This window comes from Scyliorhinus torazame, chromosome 16 (genome assembly GCF_047496885.1).
Source record: "Scyliorhinus torazame isolate Kashiwa2021f chromosome 16, sScyTor2.1, whole genome shotgun sequence".
Taxonomy (NCBI): domain Eukaryota; kingdom Metazoa; phylum Chordata; class Chondrichthyes; order Carcharhiniformes; family Scyliorhinidae; genus Scyliorhinus; species Scyliorhinus torazame.
The window spans coordinates 4741555-4760652 of record NC_092722.1 but is presented as its reverse complement, the minus strand read 5'-3'; the positions used below and the strand labels follow the sequence as shown (position 1 = coordinate 4760652).

Sequence of the window (19098 nt, the reverse complement as noted above, 5' to 3'; positions counted from 1 at the left end):
TTATCCTGTATGAGAAGAGTGTGCTGATTGGTTGGCAAGTAGGCTGTGATTGGTAGAGACGTTGCCATGGAGAATGCACTAGTTGATGGCAACTGACAGTTAACTGCCAGGACAGGCAGCTTGAGCTGGATTGGTCAAGGAATAAATCAGCAAATGGTTGTCACTTATTCTTAATAGCTGAAACAAGCGCAACGTGTGTACATTCTGTCTGCCAAGAACAGGGCCCTATGTATTAAGAGATGCAGTTTCCAGTACACACAAATGTCCCACGTTGCAACACCACTGATAATATTGAATTAGTTGTCAGCACAATTATTTAGCAAATGCTGTCCAATTTTAGAATCACACCTGTATTGGACACTGTTTTGAGTTTTGCAAGCATGGACTGGTTGGGTAGGGTCTGTATCTTTTCTGTTGCAAACAATCAAAGGGACATGCTGTTTGATGTCATCAACCAGTCTTGGGACTTAGTCACAGAATCTCTAGTGCAGGTGGCCATTCGGCCATCGAGTCCGCACCGACATTTGGAAAGAGCACACTACATAGGCCCATGCCCTAAACTCAGCCCTGTAACCCAGTAACCCCACCTAACCTTTTTTGGGGCACTAAAATTTAGCATGGCCAATCCACCTAACCTGCACATCTTTGGACTGTGGGAGGAATCCGGAGGAAACCCACAAAGACACAGGGAGAAAGTGCAAACTCCACCAGACAGTCACCCAAAAGCCTGAATTGAACCTGGGTCCCTGGGGCTGAGGCAACAGTGCTAACCACTGCGCCACCATGCCACCCCTTCAAAGGGGTCTTCTCACACTTACAGCTTACGGTCTACATACCTAGCATGAGACACTGAAATTCATACACCAAATTACTCATTTGTGAGATAGGCAGAATGTCTTTTTGACTCGACAGCAGCATATGGTTAGTGCTGAATACCACTTATGTTGCTGGTGCATAGTAGCAGCGTCAAACAGCTAGCTTCATCTGCTGCTCACATTTATGAGATACTTTGCCCTTCTAAAGTCATCTGGGCACTTTTCAGAGCCAGCTGTGACAGTCTTCAGCCTGCAAGTCTGTAAGATGTACAATACAAAATGAACTAGCCCGCATGATGCCTTTAATGTGCCCTATTTCAGCATCAAGCAAATAGCTCAGGCGCTATTTACAAGGTCGCCAATAGGTCAATCTTGTCGCGTGTGGAACTGTAAGAATCCAAATGCGTATATTGTCCAGTGAAGATGGGCTTGCAGGAGACTGGCAGTGAACCCGCTGGCAGATTTCTCAACTAGTACATCAAGAAAAAGGAGCTGATTGGACTGCTCCATTTCAAAGGTCAATTTGAGCGCAGGATGTAGCTGTTAAGACACAAGAAATTGCTTGCAACTGCGGATTTAAATATAACAGAGGCATCATCTACATATTGGATATTCAAACAATGTTTGGCAGTGGACACGGAACATTAGCTCTTTTCTCTCCTTACAGATGCTGTCAGACCTGCTGAGAATTTCCAGCATTTTCTCTTCTGGTTTCAGATTCCAGCATCTGCAGTAATTTGCTTTTACTTTGGCAGTTATTTGTCAGTCACTTGCTGCAGTCTCTATGGCAACATCTCAGTCTACTTGCTTAACCAATCAGCACTTCCTTTGCAGAGTAGAAATTGTTTTCCTGCTGAGTGCAGGACGAAAAGCTTTAACGTGTCACATTTTTCAGCAAGACTTGTACACTTTACAAGTTTCTGTGCAAACATTTCAAACAAATATAACAAGTCTTTAAAAATTTGAAGAAATACAAGTTTCACTGACCATTGTATCCAATCTGGCTAACTTTGCATTGTAGATTACAGGAATCCATTCAAATCCAAATTATGCTTATAGAATCTAACAGTTTACATGTTAATCTTTGACAAGACTTATCTAATTTTAATATCCTTCCATTCTAATATTCATGATTTTGTGGACAATCGTATTTTTAATGACGCCTCATCACTGGTGTCTCACGGCGCCGAGGACCGAAGTTCGATCCCGGCCCCGGGTCACACTCCCATATGGAGCTTGCACATTCTCCCAGGCTCTGCGTGGGTTTCACCCACACAACCCAAAGATGTACAGGGTAGGTGAAATGACCACGCTAAATTGCTGGGAACAAAAAGAATTGGGTACTCTAAACTTTAAGAAAATAAATGATGCCTCATTACAAATCCCCAACTAGTCTAAAGGTATTGATTACCCTTTTAAACCTTCATCAATTTCAAAATTCTTGAAAGTATTCCTCTTTACACCTTTTATTTCCAATTAAAATATTATTTCCTTCATCACTATAATTTTTAATTTGTGGTCCAGCTCTTGGTATTAATTTTCCTAATAGGGTGCCTAGAAGTACAAACAACTAAGGTGTCAATGTCTTCTACAATTATCAACTTCCTGCCAAACATCCCTTATTTTTAAAATCCAGAATTCCATTTGCTTTTTTATACCCCTTTTTGCCAAAACCATTAGGTTTTGAACTGGTAATTAATTAAACATTGTTTACACTGGTTCACTGGTTGGGGTAACACAAACAGTTAGCACATTCAACCGAAGGTTGTGGTTTGAGGCCATCCAAGGAAGAAGCTCATGGCTTTGTTTGCCAGCGGCGTTGCTACAGGGTGGTGCTGTGTGCCAAATGCAGTTGCACAATCCACTGCCGCTGGGTAGCATACTGTGAATGAGGAGCAAAGTGCATAAGTCTTTCCGGCCTATACACAGCCCCTACTACACCAAGACCCCTGTAATGTCTCCTTGTGGTGGACATACAGAAACTAGGCACCCTGCATTGAACTTCAGGGTACCTTGGAGATCCTTCTGTCCCCAGAGACATGATACACAGGCTGACCCCAGTGTGGGGGGCACACCCTGGCCCACACCCAACCAGGAACCAGCTTTGGGTCAAACAGAACTGACTTCCTTGCATTAAAGGAACTGAAGTGGAGTCCTATAGACAACTGATGAGCTCTTAAAGCAAGTGCTAATCATGCAGCCAAGTGGGACCCAGGCGTAGGGACTCCTAATCTTGCTTTGGATTTAGTCTAAGATCCAGGGGCAGATACATAAGGTGGGCAAGTCTGTGTTTATAAATCCTGCTCAGGCTATGTAGCCAAGAAACAAATGCAGAGGACACTTCTTCCATACTCTGAGCAGCAACAGAGCAACACAGGAGGTAGAGGTTTACAGCTTTTTAGCCCAGTTCAACAGCAAAAGGGATGGGCGATTCCAACAATGGGAAGCATTATTACATTCCACAAGTTAGTCACCATCTGCCTCAAGCTAGGTAGCCTGCACTAGTAGGGTACTGAGCTTCCAATGCCTACCTCCCTCTATATTCCTGAGGATAAGGGATCCTATCATGACAAGCAGAGAGTAAATGGGTACCCAAGACACAAAAGATGAAGATTCTCCAGCTTAGAAGTTGGAAACCAGGACTGTAGAGTCCTGGCATGCATGAAGCTTGTAGTCAACAGAAAATGTACATAAACTCGAGTTGACAATCGATGCAGATGGGATACCAGCTGTAGGCTGGGATTTGCCACAATAACGTAGTTTCAGGAGCTTCAAAGCAGACATGAGCCCTGCAAACAGGGCCTGGAGTGATTCTCCCTCACCAGCAAGGGGCAATTCAATGTTCAAAACTTGTGGCAGACTTTGCCTTCCCAGAATCAGCTTGCTCAGTCACAAAGAGTGCAACAGTCAATCTCAATTGAACGCACCCAAGGTCCGAGGTTGCATTCCCATCATCTTGTGCAGTTGGAAGGATGCCAACCAATCAGATTGGGGATTTGTAATGAATCGCTAAAAGCAAGATTATCCCCAGAATATCAATGGGGAAATTAGAAGTTGTTATTGAGAGTCTAGCTTTCTTTTAATTAAAAATGTTTTAAAGAAACATTTAAAAATATGAACTGGAAGGGGGATTCAAGTGATTTTCTCTCTGGTAGAGGAGCTAATGTAATAGCACAAATTACAGTCTGCTGTGCTGCAAGTTGTCATACGATAAATGTAACATGATTTTGAATAGATTTCTGTGACCTATAACGCAGAGTTAGCCAGTCTGGATACTGTGGGTCAAGTTGTGTTTGCATTGCTCTCTTTTTAAAGGCGTGCATGTTTTCTTGAAATATTGGCCCAGAAAACTTCACTCTATACAAGTCAGCAAAAAAAGCTCATTTTTGGCTAGATTCACTTATATCAACAGTTCAACAAACCTTTAAAGCTTTAGGGTTTATGGATAATATTTATTTTCTACTCTCTATATAATTTGTTTCACTGCTCTTTTACCCCAAACGTCCTGTTGCTTCATCATCTGCAAAGGCCATGAGCCTAGTTCATTAACCTGTTTATGCCCCCCTTGAGTTCCCCCGAGTTCTTCCTCACATCTTGCACGATTCCCTAATTTGATATCACTCAGCAAATTTCAATTTATTCCTGCTCCGCCTAGATCCAAATTATTTCTACAAACAGCGACACCTGGACAAGGTTGCAAGATCCCCATTTGTTAAACATACATTTACTCCTTTATTTACTCCTTTTTTCTGTTGCTACTGCTGGAGCTATATTCTCGTGCTTCAAATTTCACAAGTTTCTTCCACCTCATTTTATCAAATGCCTTTTGGAAATCCATACATACATTATTGACTGTTTTTCCTCATCACTTCTTATTCCAATCATTTCAGCAGCAAAGGACCAATTAAATTATCCAAACATAGCCTGCCCTTTGCAGATGCATGCTGGTGGCCTGACTAGCCTGTATCTTTCAGAGTATACACTAATGGCAGCTAAAGCAAAATTTACATGTCCTTCTTAAACAGGCACATTAAACAGGAAACATCTAATTAGTTAAAAATATCGAAAGGTGAAAGGCTTGCAGAAGATCTAATGATGCAAGTATATTATCACTGACTATATCCTTACCTGGGCCAGAGTGGCATCTGCACATGCTTTCCTGGCATCCTGAAAAAGGAAATAGAAACAATTAATTAAAAATGCACCAACATATTCCAATAAAAGCCCGTCTAGAATGATCAATATCTTGAACATTCATGTAATTCGATCTACCCTTGTAATAAGATTTATAATTGGTCAATTTTGATTTTTTTTTCAATTTCTTGGAATATGGAAGACCATACACAGCAAAGCAGTAATTGTTGCCCATCCCTAGCTGTCCAGGGCACTGAGGACTTGTCTTATGAAGCAGATTAGGCCTATACTCGCTGGAGTTTAGAAGAATAAGAGGAGATCTAATCGAGGTATACAAGATGCTAAAGGAGATTGACAGGGTAGATGTAGAGCGGATCATTCCCTTGCTAGACATTCTGGAATGAGAGGCCATAGCTTTAAGCTAAGGGGTGGCAGATTTAAGAGGAATTGGTTTACTCAAAGGGTCATGAATCTGTGCAATTCTCTACCCCAGGGCACAGTGGACACCGGAACACTAAACAAATAGGAGGAGATGGGTAGATTTTTAATTAGGAGCGGGATGAAGGGTTATGGGAGTGGGCAGGAAGGTGGAAATGAGGCGAGATTAATCAGCCATGATTGCATTGAATGGCACGGCAGGCTAGAAGGGCTTAATTCTGCTCCTAGTTCAAAGTTTTATGATTGAGACAACACAATGTGGAATTGGAGCTGTGTAGGCCTGACCAGGTAGAGGCAAGACACTCACAAGCCAATTGGGTTCAAAATATTCAGCTGCTTCTATGGCCATTTTTTTTTTTTACGGTCTTAGCCAAGGTGTATTAAATCCTACTTCACAATATGCTGCAATGGAATTTGAATTCACAACTTATTTTCAGTTGTTCAGTGTAAGCGGAAACTTTTTAGAATAGCAACAAGTTTTAAACAGACACAAGTGAAAAAAAGTCAGAATACACTAATGATGATTAAGTTCAGTAAAGTGATATTCTAATGCAAAGAAAAACATGAATAGCCTGAAATAAATGTATCAGGCCAGTGAATTCAGTTTAGTTGGACTTCAGCTGTGCTAACTCCAAGGTATACAATTACCAGAAATGGCAATAATTCTCTTCTGCAGTCTCAAATGACATTTTACAAATAAACTGACTTCTACACAAGAAACATGGTAAGGAACATTCTTTCAAAGCAGAATCTATTTAATCAAACATATCAGTTCATCAAATTATGTGCCTGCTGAATTGGATTTTTATATCAAAAATGGGTCACAAATTTAGTTGGTTTATCTTGAAAAACTGCCCAACTGGATCAGGATGGCAAAAATGAGGGGCACTAGCTATTCATGTCTGAGCCCAGTGGTCAAATGTAGGTCAATGAAAAATTTCCTGTCTGATGGTCGCTCATGATAATTACAATCCGGCAATTGGGGTTATGGGCCTACAGCACGGGTCTGCTCCATATTGACTCACAGGCCACAGGATGGCCTGTACGGGAGATGGAAAACAAATGCACTTTGGGGATGGGGCCAAGAGGTATTGCACAATTCAAACACCTGGTGCTCTAGATGAGATGAGCTCCTTTTCCCAACAGTAGCCTTTTCAGCTTAAGCACTTTCAATGGTTCATACTTGTCCAATCAATCTTTTCAGCAGGACACACATCAACTGCTGGAGAAGCTCCTGGCTACATCATAATCGATGCACTTAAAAAAAAAATGTATGAAGCATTTTGAAACTTAGTTGGAAGTGTATGGAGCACACCACCAGGTAGGTTGGGCTGAATGGACTGTTTCTGTGTTATAAATTTTTTAAGATAAAAAGTTAGGTTTTTTTGGTGTTATAAATTCTATGCAATATGTCAACATGTTTATGTGCATAAGCAGTAGCAGAACTAGTTTAGGTACAGTGCACACAAATTCCACCAATATGTGCAGCTGAAAGGCACCAATGTGTTTAGATTCTTCAACCATTCATCTAGCAACAGAACCTTCGCTGTGGATCGGTAATTTATACCATGTGCATGACGGAAAGTCAGCAGCCAAACAGGTAAGCATGTTTTGCAGTTAATGAGGCCCGTACATTTTCACAAACAATCTGACTGTCCCCATTGAAGGTAGAAATCAAAGGTATAAATGTCTCTGTAAAAAAACATTTTAACAGGTGACAAGCAGTGTTGTTGGAACCAGAGTGCTCAGAACATCTTAAGTGAGAATTGTACATTCATAAAACATCAGACAGGATCAAAAAATAGCTGACATTCAGTATCTTGAACCCCTGGAGACTTCTGACTTGCTTACTGCAGATTGAATAATTTCAATTAAAGTACTGGTAATTTAAGGTTTCAAAATCAGGGTACAGATAAACAACCTAGCTAATCAGCCCCACCAAAGAATACTCCCTACTGGCCAAGCACAATGCACTTGAATAGTAGGCCTGAAACACTTTCTCACTTCCACACCACAACCCTAAATTATAGCATGCCAAGATACTGAATTTACCATACCGGAAACTGCAGGCAATCCCACAACCTGCCATTCACACTATAGAGCACTGATAGCAACACAGTCATCCCGTTTAAGCTTAATTTTTAAAAATCTGCCTACTTATGAATTAAAATCAAACTAAAATGTAATAGTTCTGCATTTGCAAGTGTGGGCCAGCTGATGCAATACTCACTCGGATCTGATTCTTCAGCTGCTCGGCCTCCTGACGTAACTGATCCAGCTCACTCATTTTCCTGTACTAAATTTGAGCTTTATTGCCTCCACTGGGACACACGGATATCTGAAAAAGAAACCATAGCAATACACAATCTGAAATCAGAGATTAGAGGGGAAAATGTCATCATTCTAATAGGGTTAAAATGTAGGAGAGGAGTCAAAGAACTGAAAACCAGATTTTTTTGTTAAACACTCCATTACTTTTAGTTAGAAAACATTTATAAGGAAAGCATGGGCCAAATTGTATTCAAAATTTCAAAACGTGACTTCTAAAATTTTATTCCATTTTTTATATATACTAAATAACAGAGAACAATACAGAACATAAACAGGCCATTCAGCCCTACAAGCCTATACCGGTCATGATACCATCCATTGCCAAATCCCTCAGCACTTAAAATGAAAAATGAAAATCGCTTGTCACAAGTAGGCTTCAAATGAAGTTACTGCGAAAAGCCCCTAGTCACCAGATTCCGGCGCCTGTTCAGGGAGGCTGGTACGGGAATTGAACCGTGCTGCTGGCCTGCCTTGGTCTGCTTTCAAAGCCAGCGATTTAGCCCTGTGCTAAACCAGCCCCTATGACACCGCCTTGTGCCATATCCCTCTATACCCAACCTATCCACGTATTTGTCAAGATGCCTTTTGAACGCCGTTAATGTATCGGCTTCCACAACCTCCCCTGGCAACACATTCCAGGCACTCACCACTCTAGTGTAAAAAACCTGCCTCGCACATCGTCTCTGAACTTTGTCCCATGGACCATAAACGTATGCCCCCTGGTGACTGACCCCTCCACCCTGGAAAAGAATGCCTGCCCATCCACTTTATCCATGCCCCTCATAATCTTGTAGACCTCTATCAGGTTGCCCCTCAATCTCCGCCGTTCTAATGAAAACAGTCCGAGTCTATTCAGCCTCTCCGCATAGCTAACACCCTCCAGACCAGGCAACATCCTGGCAACCCTCCTCTGCACCCTCTCTAAAGACTCCACCTCCATGTGGTAGTGTGGTGAACAGAATTCTGCGCAATATTCCAAGTGCGGCCTTACCAAGGTTCTCTACAACTGCAGCATGACTTGCCAGTTTGTATACTCAATGCCCCGTCCAATGAAGGGAAGCATTCCGTATGCCTTCTTGACTACCTTGTCCAATTGTGTTGCCACTTTCAAAGATCTGTGGACTGGCACGCCCAGATCTCTCTCACTTTCTATATTCCCAAGCGTTTTGCCATTTACGGTATATTTCCCCTCTATGTTAGACCTATCAAAATGCATTACCTCACATTTGTCTAAAAAAAAAACTCCATTTGCCATTTCTCGGCATATAATCAAATAGAACAAAATTAAGCAATAATTATACAGACTTAAAATGCTGGAATGCCTAGCAAAGTTTTTCAGAGCGCCTCATCTATTTTTCTTTTAAATTCTCTTCACACGGAAGAGTGGAAAGAATTCCCACCAGCAGCTCTCTGATCCAGGGAAAAAAATGCATTGTTGCATACTTACAATTATGATTTACAATTCCTTTTGAGTTTCTAAATGTCAGCTTGTCCTAATAGTTCAACACTTTCCTACAGTCTAGTCTATTCGCTGCGTCTTTCTCAGCGGTATAATTCGCTCAAGCTCAGTGTTGTTGATTCCGATGCTCAGCCAAATCGGTTTAACAAAAACCTGCTGATTATTCAAATCCAGCACAATCCATGACCCAAATCCAGTTACTGCCATAAGACATGCAATTTACATTTACATAATTGCCTCTCTCCATGTTAAACTAATAGAAAACTGGCATTTAAACAGAACAAAAACCTGCTTCCGTTTGTAGCTGGGGATGAAATCACTTGAGATGTGATTTGAGAAATGAAAACTACAAAAATCACTTTGGTTCTTTTCTGTTACCCGAAGATTCTACCTGCCTTTTCACAGATATAAATAAATTAGATTGCATTAGCTGAAACAATTAATTTTCCCATGAAGTTACAAATATAATGGCTAAGTCATGTGGCAGCTCAAACTGACCTTGCTTGGGAACTACACTTTTTTGGTACAACACATCCCCTTCGACGCTTTCTTGAAAATCCAAATTAGACACAGAACTGACCAACTAAATTTCTCGACAGTTAAAATCATTCAAGAAACAAACTCACAATTGAGCATTTAATTCTTACTGAACAATTCTGTATTTTTGAAAATGCAGGTGAAAATTTACAATATGAACATTACAATGTAATTAGGCTGACAAAATTCGCTGTCCAACTCGCCAAGATGACAATTTTATTTGAAGTGAATACTTGGATCACTACTGCACTGGAATTAAGTCTCAATTGCAAAACGGCTTCCAACCAGCATGTTGATTGGCCCATTCTTCTAAATTGGGTTTGCAGCTAGGCAATGACGCTAAATCGTTTATGAAAAAATATGCCAGGGTCAATGCTATCAGAACCAGATCTAATCCATAGAGCTGTCAGTACCATTTACTGCTCAGTGTAATGAATGCCCTCTATGTCATTTTAATCATACTAATTTACTCACTTACAGTGTAGCTTTAACTTTCTCTGTAGCTGATGCATCTAGTCAGATCTAATATACAATGGAGGTCAAATTTGAGGTTTGCTATGTTACTAATACTATTAATTCCTATCAATTGGCCCAGTGCTATGGTGATATTCCAATAATTCTAATGTGTTTAGGCACACCTATAGCACAGAGCCATAGACACTATGCAAGCTTACAGATTATAAATTTTGCTTTGAATTCTAATCACTGGTTAAGTAAATTTGATTTTATTTTCAGAAGGTGCGCACTCAGGAATCCAAAGGTATTTTTCAAAGTCTGTACTACAATTGTGGTGACAGTCTTTAGAACTGAGACTACTGACAAGCCTTTATCATCAGTAAAATTAAGGTTCTGGTGTCAAGATGTATTGCAAGAAAATTGCAGCCAGCGAGTGGAGGGTAATCTTTTAGTAATATCTACTCACTGATGAATAGAAGGAAACCAACTGGCATCCAATATTGTGCTCTGCTCTCAGTGGTGCACAGGCATTCATGGCTAAATTAAAGATAGTGCAAGGGCTTGACGATACTATTCTTAAAAACAGCAGGTAGAAAAGAAATGAAATGTTTAAAACCAGTTTTCACAGGGCCTGAAGCCCTGAATTATTTTTAAATACTTTACGATGTATGTGTGCCGGTCAGAAAATACATAGCCAAAGTGCATGTTACTTAACTTTTTTAAATAATCTTTATTGTCACAAGTATGCTTACATTAACACAGCAATGAAGTTACTATGAAAAGCCCCTAGTCGCCAAATTACAGCCCCCAGTTCGGATACACTGAGGGAGAATTCAGAATGTCCAAATCACCTAACAGCACGTCTTTCGGGACTTGTGGGAGGAAACCAGAGAACCCGGAGGAAACCCACGCAGACACGCGGAGAACGTGCAGGCTCTGCACTGACAGTGACCCAAGCCGGGAATCGACCCAGAGACCCTGGAGCTGTGAAGCAAGTGTTATCCACTGTGCTACCCCCATCATTTAATGTGCTCTCAGATGCAACTTTTCATTCATTTGGCAAGATGTTTCACTTAATAAAAAAAGTGAACATCAGTAATGTGGAATGCCCTTCCTAACAGCACTGTGGGTGTACCTACACCACATACACCTTCAAGAAGTCAGCTCACCATTACCTTCTCAAAGGCAATTTAGGGGTGGACAAAAGTGAGCGATGTCCACATCCTAAGAATGAATGAAAAAGGACTGAAGTATAAAGTATGAATAAGTGGAATAAGCCAACTGCCAGGTCTGTTACATATTTTAAGATGGCTGGTCTAAACATTGGCATAAACAACCCCTTTAAAGCAATGCCAGTTTAGTGTCAAGTGACCGATGAATACCAGATTTCAATCACAATCATTATGCACAACCGAGATGTCAAGATTAACAAATCAAAAATAATGGGAATCGATGTGATAGCAAATAACTAAATTTGGAGATGGGGATTTACAGGTTATCCAATAGTATATTGCAGAATATAGGCAGGGATAAAGTAATCCAGGCATATGGTTATCCATTAGGCACAATGAAGTGACATCCTTGCCCCCGAGTAAATTCTCCAACATTTCAAGGATTGCTATAAAAGCAAATTACTGTGGCGGATGCTGGAATTTGAAACAAAAACAGAAAATACTGGACAATCTCAGCAGGTCAGCTAGCATCTGTGGAAAGAGATGAGGCAACGTTGAGTCTGGATGCCCAGACTGGAATCGTTAGCTCCCTTCTCTCACCAGAGATGCTGTCAGACCTGAGATTGTCCAGTATTTTCTGCTGTTTAAAGTGATTGAAGATCTGTATTCCTGCAACACTTCACACAAGCAGAGTATCCCAAAACACTTTACATTCTATAACATGCTTCTGGAGTACAGTTATTGTTGGAAACACAAAAGCCCCTTGCAAAGCAAGCTCCCATGAAAAACACAATGATAATGACCAGATAATCGTATTTTTGTAAACTAACTGTAAGAGCAGTCATGGATGCAATCAATGTGTCTCTGTTGTACTCACTTATGTAGTCACTTGCATTCATTCCAACTATACTCAGACTGAATTAGTCAACTTGGGTTACAGACGATGGCTAATTTGGAAGGTAACGATATTATGTACAATGAGCAATTGGGAATGGGGAGAAGAAAGGTAAAGCAAATAGAAAAGAAAAAATGAACGCGATGAGGATAGAGAGAGAAAGAACAAATGAGATACAAGTTTACCCTTCATCGAAATTCACAATCTCAAGTAGTGAACAATTAGTGGGCAAATACAAATCAAACTTTTAGCCAATTGGATCAAGGAATGAAAATTATTTTAACAAAGCAGCACATAAGAATGCAATTCAGTCTATTTGTTGACCCACATTTCTTATGTTCACTATACAGAGCCAGTGACTTGTCATAAAGGATAGGGCTAATTGTGGTGCTGACTAGTAAGGATTGAAAGATTAGTCACAAACCCCACGCCTCCCACACACACCCCTCACTCTTTTAAGAGTACATTACAAGCAAAACATCTTTGGACTCAAAACCTTTTGAAGGCTGGAGTTTAAGGGCACACATTTTTCTTTTACCAAATTATTTGTCTGATGAAAAAAGTCGACATTTTCAGTACAACCTAAAGGTTTCACTTTTTAAAAAAAAGTATTTTAAATGCACTCATGATGTGCTGGAATAAAATTGAAAATGAATTCGTTACCTTTTATTGATCAAGTTCAATAACATCACATGTTGGAAACCTCGGATGGAAGGTCAACAATGTGAAATGTTAATTCTGATTCTACAGATGCTGTCTGACCTGCTACGTATTTCCAGCATTTTGTTTTCATTTCACAGTAACACTCGCCTGTTATTGAACTGACTACCATTTCCTGTGTCACGAGGAAAAGTGTGAAAACGAGGTTGGAAATATAGACCAAGACATTAGAATATAGAAGAATGGACTGATCAGGATGCTCTAGCCTTACACAGAAATCCGGTTTCTATTGAATTCACAGAATGGCACATCAGATACATATTATGGTAATCATTTTTCAATTCTACTTCACATTATTATCTAATCAACACATTATTCAATTCACTGATGCTGTTACTCAACAGGATATATTTATGAAAGCCACACAGTTCATTATTCATTAGGTCCAAGTAGGTATGAATATCAATTTTGCCATTAAACATTCAGTCCATCAAAATTGTAACAGTTTTCATGGGAGTTAAAAGTCATGTTCAAATATTGGATTGTGTATTTTGACTACATTATCCATTCTCCCAAGTGCCCTACATAATGATTTTTCCTTTATTTAGGGAATTTTACTCCTAGCGTTGGGTAGAGATATACATTATAAGCTGCTGACACCTGGAAGCTTTTTGTCCCATCCATTCCCAAAGCACAGGACTTGTGCAACCAGTGATAATTTGATGGAATCACTGTGGCCAACACAGGAAGTCACTTTCTAACCATAGAATCACTAATAATAATAATCTTTATTGTCACAAGTAGGCTTACATTAACACTGCAATGAAGTTACTGTGAAAAGCCCCTAGTCGCCACGCTCCGACTTTTCGGGTACACAGAGGGAGAATTCAGAATATCCAAATTACCTAACAGCGCCTCTTTCGGGACTTGTGGGAGGAAAGTGGAGCACCCGGAGGAAACCCACAGACACGGAGAAACCCACAGAGGCCCAAGCCGGAATCGAACCTGGGACACTGGAGTTGTGAAGCAACAGTGCTAACCACTGTGCTACAGTGCTGCCCATATGCAGTGGACGTCATTCGACCCATCGTGTCTGCACTGCCACTCTGAAAGAGCACCTTACCTAGACCCATGCCCTCACCCTATCCCTGTAAATCCCCCAGGCCTTCCTGTACCAACCCAGCAGATCAACATTAAAGTTGTTGCAGACAACACAAATGCTTACTTTGGGAACAAGCAGTGGCAATACCCAACATAAATCAGTTCAACTTATACTACATGAGAAACCTTGGCTTAAAGCCTCCAGATGGGACCTGACGTTATTCCCTACATATGCAAAGTGCTGGTCAAGATGCAAAAGCAGGAAAATGGTTTAAGTAAATCAGTTATAAAACAAGAACAAAATGCTGGAAATACTCAGTAGGTCAGGTAGCATCTGAGGACAGAAATAGTTAATGTCTCATGTTGATGACCTTTCATCAGAACTCTTGTCCCAATTCTGTTTTGATGGATGAAAGGTCATCAACCCAAAGCAGCAATTCTGTTTCTCTCCACATATACAAGCCTGGCCTCCCACATTTCTCCAGGTCTGTGTGTTCTTATTTCAGATTTCCAAAATTCACTGTATTTTGCTTTTGCGCCGAGGTCCCAGGTTCGATCCCGGTTCTGGGTCACTGTCCGTGTGGAGTTTGCACATTCTCCCGTGTTTGCGTGGGTCTCACCCCCACAACCCAAAGATGTGCAGGTTAGGTGGATTGGCCAAGCTAAAACTGCACCTTAATTGGAAAAATGAATTGGGTACTCTAAAATTACCCAGATATGATCCCTAATCAGATTTCATGCTGACAAAGATTGACACGAGGAATAGCAATCCAGAGGAACTAAAATCCATGGAATCACACCTAGAACATCACTTTACACTCCTTAACATTCTCCAAGCATTGGCCAATAAAATTCTTCTGAAGCAAGGTCACTGCTCTGGTTCATGCAGATTTAATGTCAATCTGCAAAGCAAGGTCCTACGAACAACACTGGTTAGATAAACTGATTTAGTAGTATTAGTTGATGGACACAAGATATTTTTCTTCTTCCCCAATAATGCTATTGGAGTTGTGTCCAACTCAGCAGGCAAAAGGTGCCTCAGATTCATGTCTTAGATGGGAAGGAGAAATTTGGGAATGCGTGCAGGTAAAAACGAGTCCCCTGATTTTGTATGCTGATGTTAATTAAACTATCGAAAACATCACATTTAATGTTGAACAGTATAGTTATTATGGGATTTTTTAATACATCGTTCATTGTTCTCATTGAAGTTACCAGCAACAATCCTAAACAATTGTAAAATCTGAAATGAAAACCAAGTGGCAAAAAATATCTGGTCAGGCAGAATCCGTGGAGAGAGAAACAGAGTTAACGTTTCAGGTGAAAGGACATTGACCTGAAACATTAGCTTTCAAAGGTGCACATTACAGATTAATATTTAAGAGCTATCAAATAAATGCTTGTTCAAATTATACTTTAAAATGTACTTAAGCTACCAAACAAAAATATTAACGAGAGGTCTAAATATAACGCAAAATATATTTTCACTATATATTTCACGTGGTGATTGAGAACCATGAGATAGAGTAGAAGAAAAACAGCTGCACAGAGCTGGCAGTGAAAGAAGAGGCTTTCATTCAGGTTGTTCTTTCACATTCCTGGCATTGACAGATAGGTCTCCATAAACTCAATTTAAAATCACTGTTGCCTGGTTTTATGTCAGGTCTTAGCAAAAAAAAGTATTATGGTACTGTTGCACCAAAGGGAAGAGATGATGTGCTTCAAAATAAATAAGAGTTTAACAAAGTCATGAATATAAATTAAAGTTAAAATATGAATTACACGTTGTAAAGAGTTTGCACAAAAATTCCAGCAGAGACTTTTTAAAAAAAATTTATAGGATGTTTTGTTGCCTAGCTTCAACTGTTGTTGAAGGTGGTAGTGAGCAGTCTTCTAGAAACGTTGCATTCCATCAAGCGTAGATATGTTCACTATGCCATTAGGGATTTCCAGATTTTTCACTCAGCAGCAAACGAATGGTGACCATAAGTCACAGAAGCAGAACTAGGCCGCTCGGTCCATCGAGTCTGCCCCACCATTCAATCATGGCTGATATTTTTCTCATCCCCATTCTCCTGCTTTCTCCCCATAACCCCTGATCCCCTTATTAATCAAGAACCTATCTATCTCTGCCTTAAAGACACTCAATGATTTGGCCTCCACAGCCTTCTGCGGCAAAGAGTTCCACAGATTCACCATCTTCTGGTTCAAGAAATTCCTCCTCATCTCGGTTTTAAAGGAAAGCCCCATTAGTCTGAGATGGTCTCCTCTGGTTCTAGTTTTTCCTACAAGTGGAAACATCCTCTCCATGTCCACTCTATCCAGGCCTCGCAGTATCCTGTAAGTTTCAATAAGATTCCCCCCTCATCCTTCTAAACTCCAACGAGGTCAGAGCCCTCAACCATTCCTCATACGACAAGCTGTTCATTCCAGGGATCATTCTTATGAACCTCCTCTGGACCCTTTCCAAGACCAGCACGTCTGGCCCAAAACTGCTCACAATACTCCAAATGGGGTCTGATCAGAGCCTTATACAGCCTCAGAAGTGCATCCCGGGTCTCGCATCCTAGCCCTCGACATGAATGTTAACGTGGTCCCAAGTCAGGATGGTGTGCAGCTGGAAACAGAATGCATCTGTTACCCGTTTTCTTCCAAAGTGGTACAGGTTGCTGTAGTGAGGTGGCAGACAGTCATTGGAGGTGTATTCAAATAGTCACTGATATTTTGATGAAACATCAAATGTGAAATATTAACCGTTCCCTTCCACAGATGCTGCCTGACATGGTTAGGTCAGTAAGTTTGGAAGTTGCTGTCGGAGGCTTGGCGAATTGCTGTAGTGAATCTTGTAAATGGTATATACTGTCACAGCGCACCAGTGGTGGAGGGAATGAATATTTAAGGTGGTGGGCGGGATACCCATCAAACGGGTCGATTTGTATGATCATGTTAAATTTCTTGTTGTGTTGCTAGACCTGCTCTCAACCAGGCAAGTGGAGTAATCCATTACATTCCTGACTTGTGCCTTGTAGATGGTGGGCAGGCTTTGGGGAGTCAGGCAATAAGTGACCCAAGGCAGAATTCCAAGCCTCTGACCTGTTCTTGTAGCTACAGTATGTGTGCATACACACCTCCACGTCAAACCATCCACCTGCCACGGCACTATTCATTCTTCATAAATGAAGTGACGGGTACCCAAAATGTACTCTCTCTTTGTTAATGCATGGATTACAGCAGTTTTTAAAAAAAGCAAAGCTAGGTAAATGCTGCACAAATCTTGTGCCTCACTACTAATTCAGTATGGTGTACACACACACACACACACACACACAGTGATGTTAAGAAATGCTATTCTGGTAATTCTCACTAAGAACTAGTAAAACTCAATCCAGTGACATCAAAACAAAAATTGCTGGAAATACTCGGGTCAGACAGCATCTGTGGAGGGAAGCAGAGTTTAACAGTTCAAGTGGAAGACAATCTTTTAGCAAAATATCCAGTGACTTGAATTCAATGCTATGACAAAATTCAATATTGTACTGTTCTATAGAACATTTTGAAACTACTTCCAGTGTCTGCCACCTCACTATAAAAACGTACTATTACATGTCCAATTGAACAGGAGGTAAACATGCTGGGAGCAGCTGGTCAAGTATCAGTGAAGCATTACTGAAAACAGTCTAGAAATAGCTTGGATGCAGCCAGAAGCCAACAATTACAAAAATACTAGACTGTAGAATTTCCAGTTTGGCTCCATATTTCTCCCCGCCCCTTAAAAAAAAGGTCATTCTTTATACATCCTATCTGGTTTACTTCAGTTTTGATTTGAGACTTAATACACAGAATTGCAGAGTCAGTGCAGATCACTTCTAGAACAAGAGGCCGTGGATTTTACGAAAAATCCATGTCCAAGAAAACGAGGAGGAAGAATTTTTAATTTTTTTTTTACATCGAGTGATGGTGTGGACCTAATTCTTCACGAGGGTGGAAGCAGAAACAGTGATTTCAAAAGGAAATTGGTTGAGCACTTGAAGGAAATAAACCTCCAGGGTTTGGGGGATTTAATCTGGGTGGGGGGCATGGATTCAATGGGCCTAATGCCTCCTCCTATGCCTTAAACAATGTAACTACGGATGGAACCCGAGGAGAGGGATGCTGCCCGACAATCCTGTCATAGCTTTGGCCTTTCCAAGCCCCACGGATGGTGATAATATCCTGCAGTTCATCAAGAATCCTGAACTTTATCCCCATGATTATGCCCCATCATACCTGTGTCAGCTTTCTGCAAGACCAGCTCAGCTGGTCCCAGTCCCGTACATTTTCTTTGTAGTTCTGTCTTTCTTTTTTTCTCTTCAGATAATGCATCAATTCTCCTTTAAAAGCCAGGTTTGAAGCTGCCTCCACCACACTCTCAAGCAATGCATTCATAGAATTTACAGTGCAGAAGGAGGCCATTCGGCCCATCGAGTCTGCACCGGCTCTTGGAAAGAGCACCCTACCCAAGGTCCACACCTCCACCCGATCCCCATAACCCAGTAACCCCATTCATTACAGATCCAAACATAAAAAATGGACTTTCTCCTTTGATGTTTGTTTTGCCAATCGTCCCAATTTGTTCACCTCTGGGAATGGGAATAGAGGGATGGGAATAGAGGGATACGGACCCAGGAAGTGTAGAAGATTGTAGTTTAGTCGGGCTGCATGGTCGGCACGGGCTTGAAGGGCCGAAGGGCCTGTTCCTGTGCTGTACATTTCTTTGTTCTTTGTATTATGCCGCTGATTCTACGTTATTGTCTTTTTTCCTGACAAGGATGTACGATGTATGAACAGAGGCAGCTGTTGCCTGTTATGGAGAAAACCATGCTGAATTAGTAGTGAGGCACACGGTTTGTGCAGCATTTACCTAGCTTTGCTATTTTTTTTTTTAATCTGGGCTATAATCCATGCATTAACAAAGAGGGAGAACATTTTGGGTACCCCTCACTTCATTTATGGAGATTGAGTAAGCCGGGTGGGAGGGGTCTTTGATTATGCTGCCCGCTTTCCCCAGGCAACGGGAGGTGTAGATGGAGTCAATGGATGGGAGGCAGGTTCGTGTGATGG

The 19098-nt window shown here is 40.9% G+C and overlaps 1 protein-coding gene across 4 annotated transcripts in view; it reads right to left on the bottom strand.

Annotated features, from left to right (window-relative positions):
- Positions 1-19098, bottom strand: part of LOC140392537 (guanine nucleotide-binding protein G(I)/G(S)/G(T) subunit beta-1) — a 99834-nt gene that overhangs the window by 30122 nt on the left and 50614 nt on the right. For 3 of the 4 annotated variants that reach the window (XM_072477813.1, XM_072477811.1, XM_072477810.1), the window contains 2 exons: positions 7618-7725; positions 4944-4982 (listed from right to left, as the gene is read on the bottom strand). In XM_072477813.1, coding sequence (XP_072333914.1) covers positions 4944-4982; positions 7618-7674 — 96 coding nt within the window. In that variant the 5' untranslated portion in view covers positions 7675-7725. Of the gene's footprint in view, positions 1-4943; positions 4983-7617; positions 7726-9165; positions 9302-19098 lie in introns of those variants that run through there. The other variant, XM_072477812.1, reaches the window with a different exon arrangement.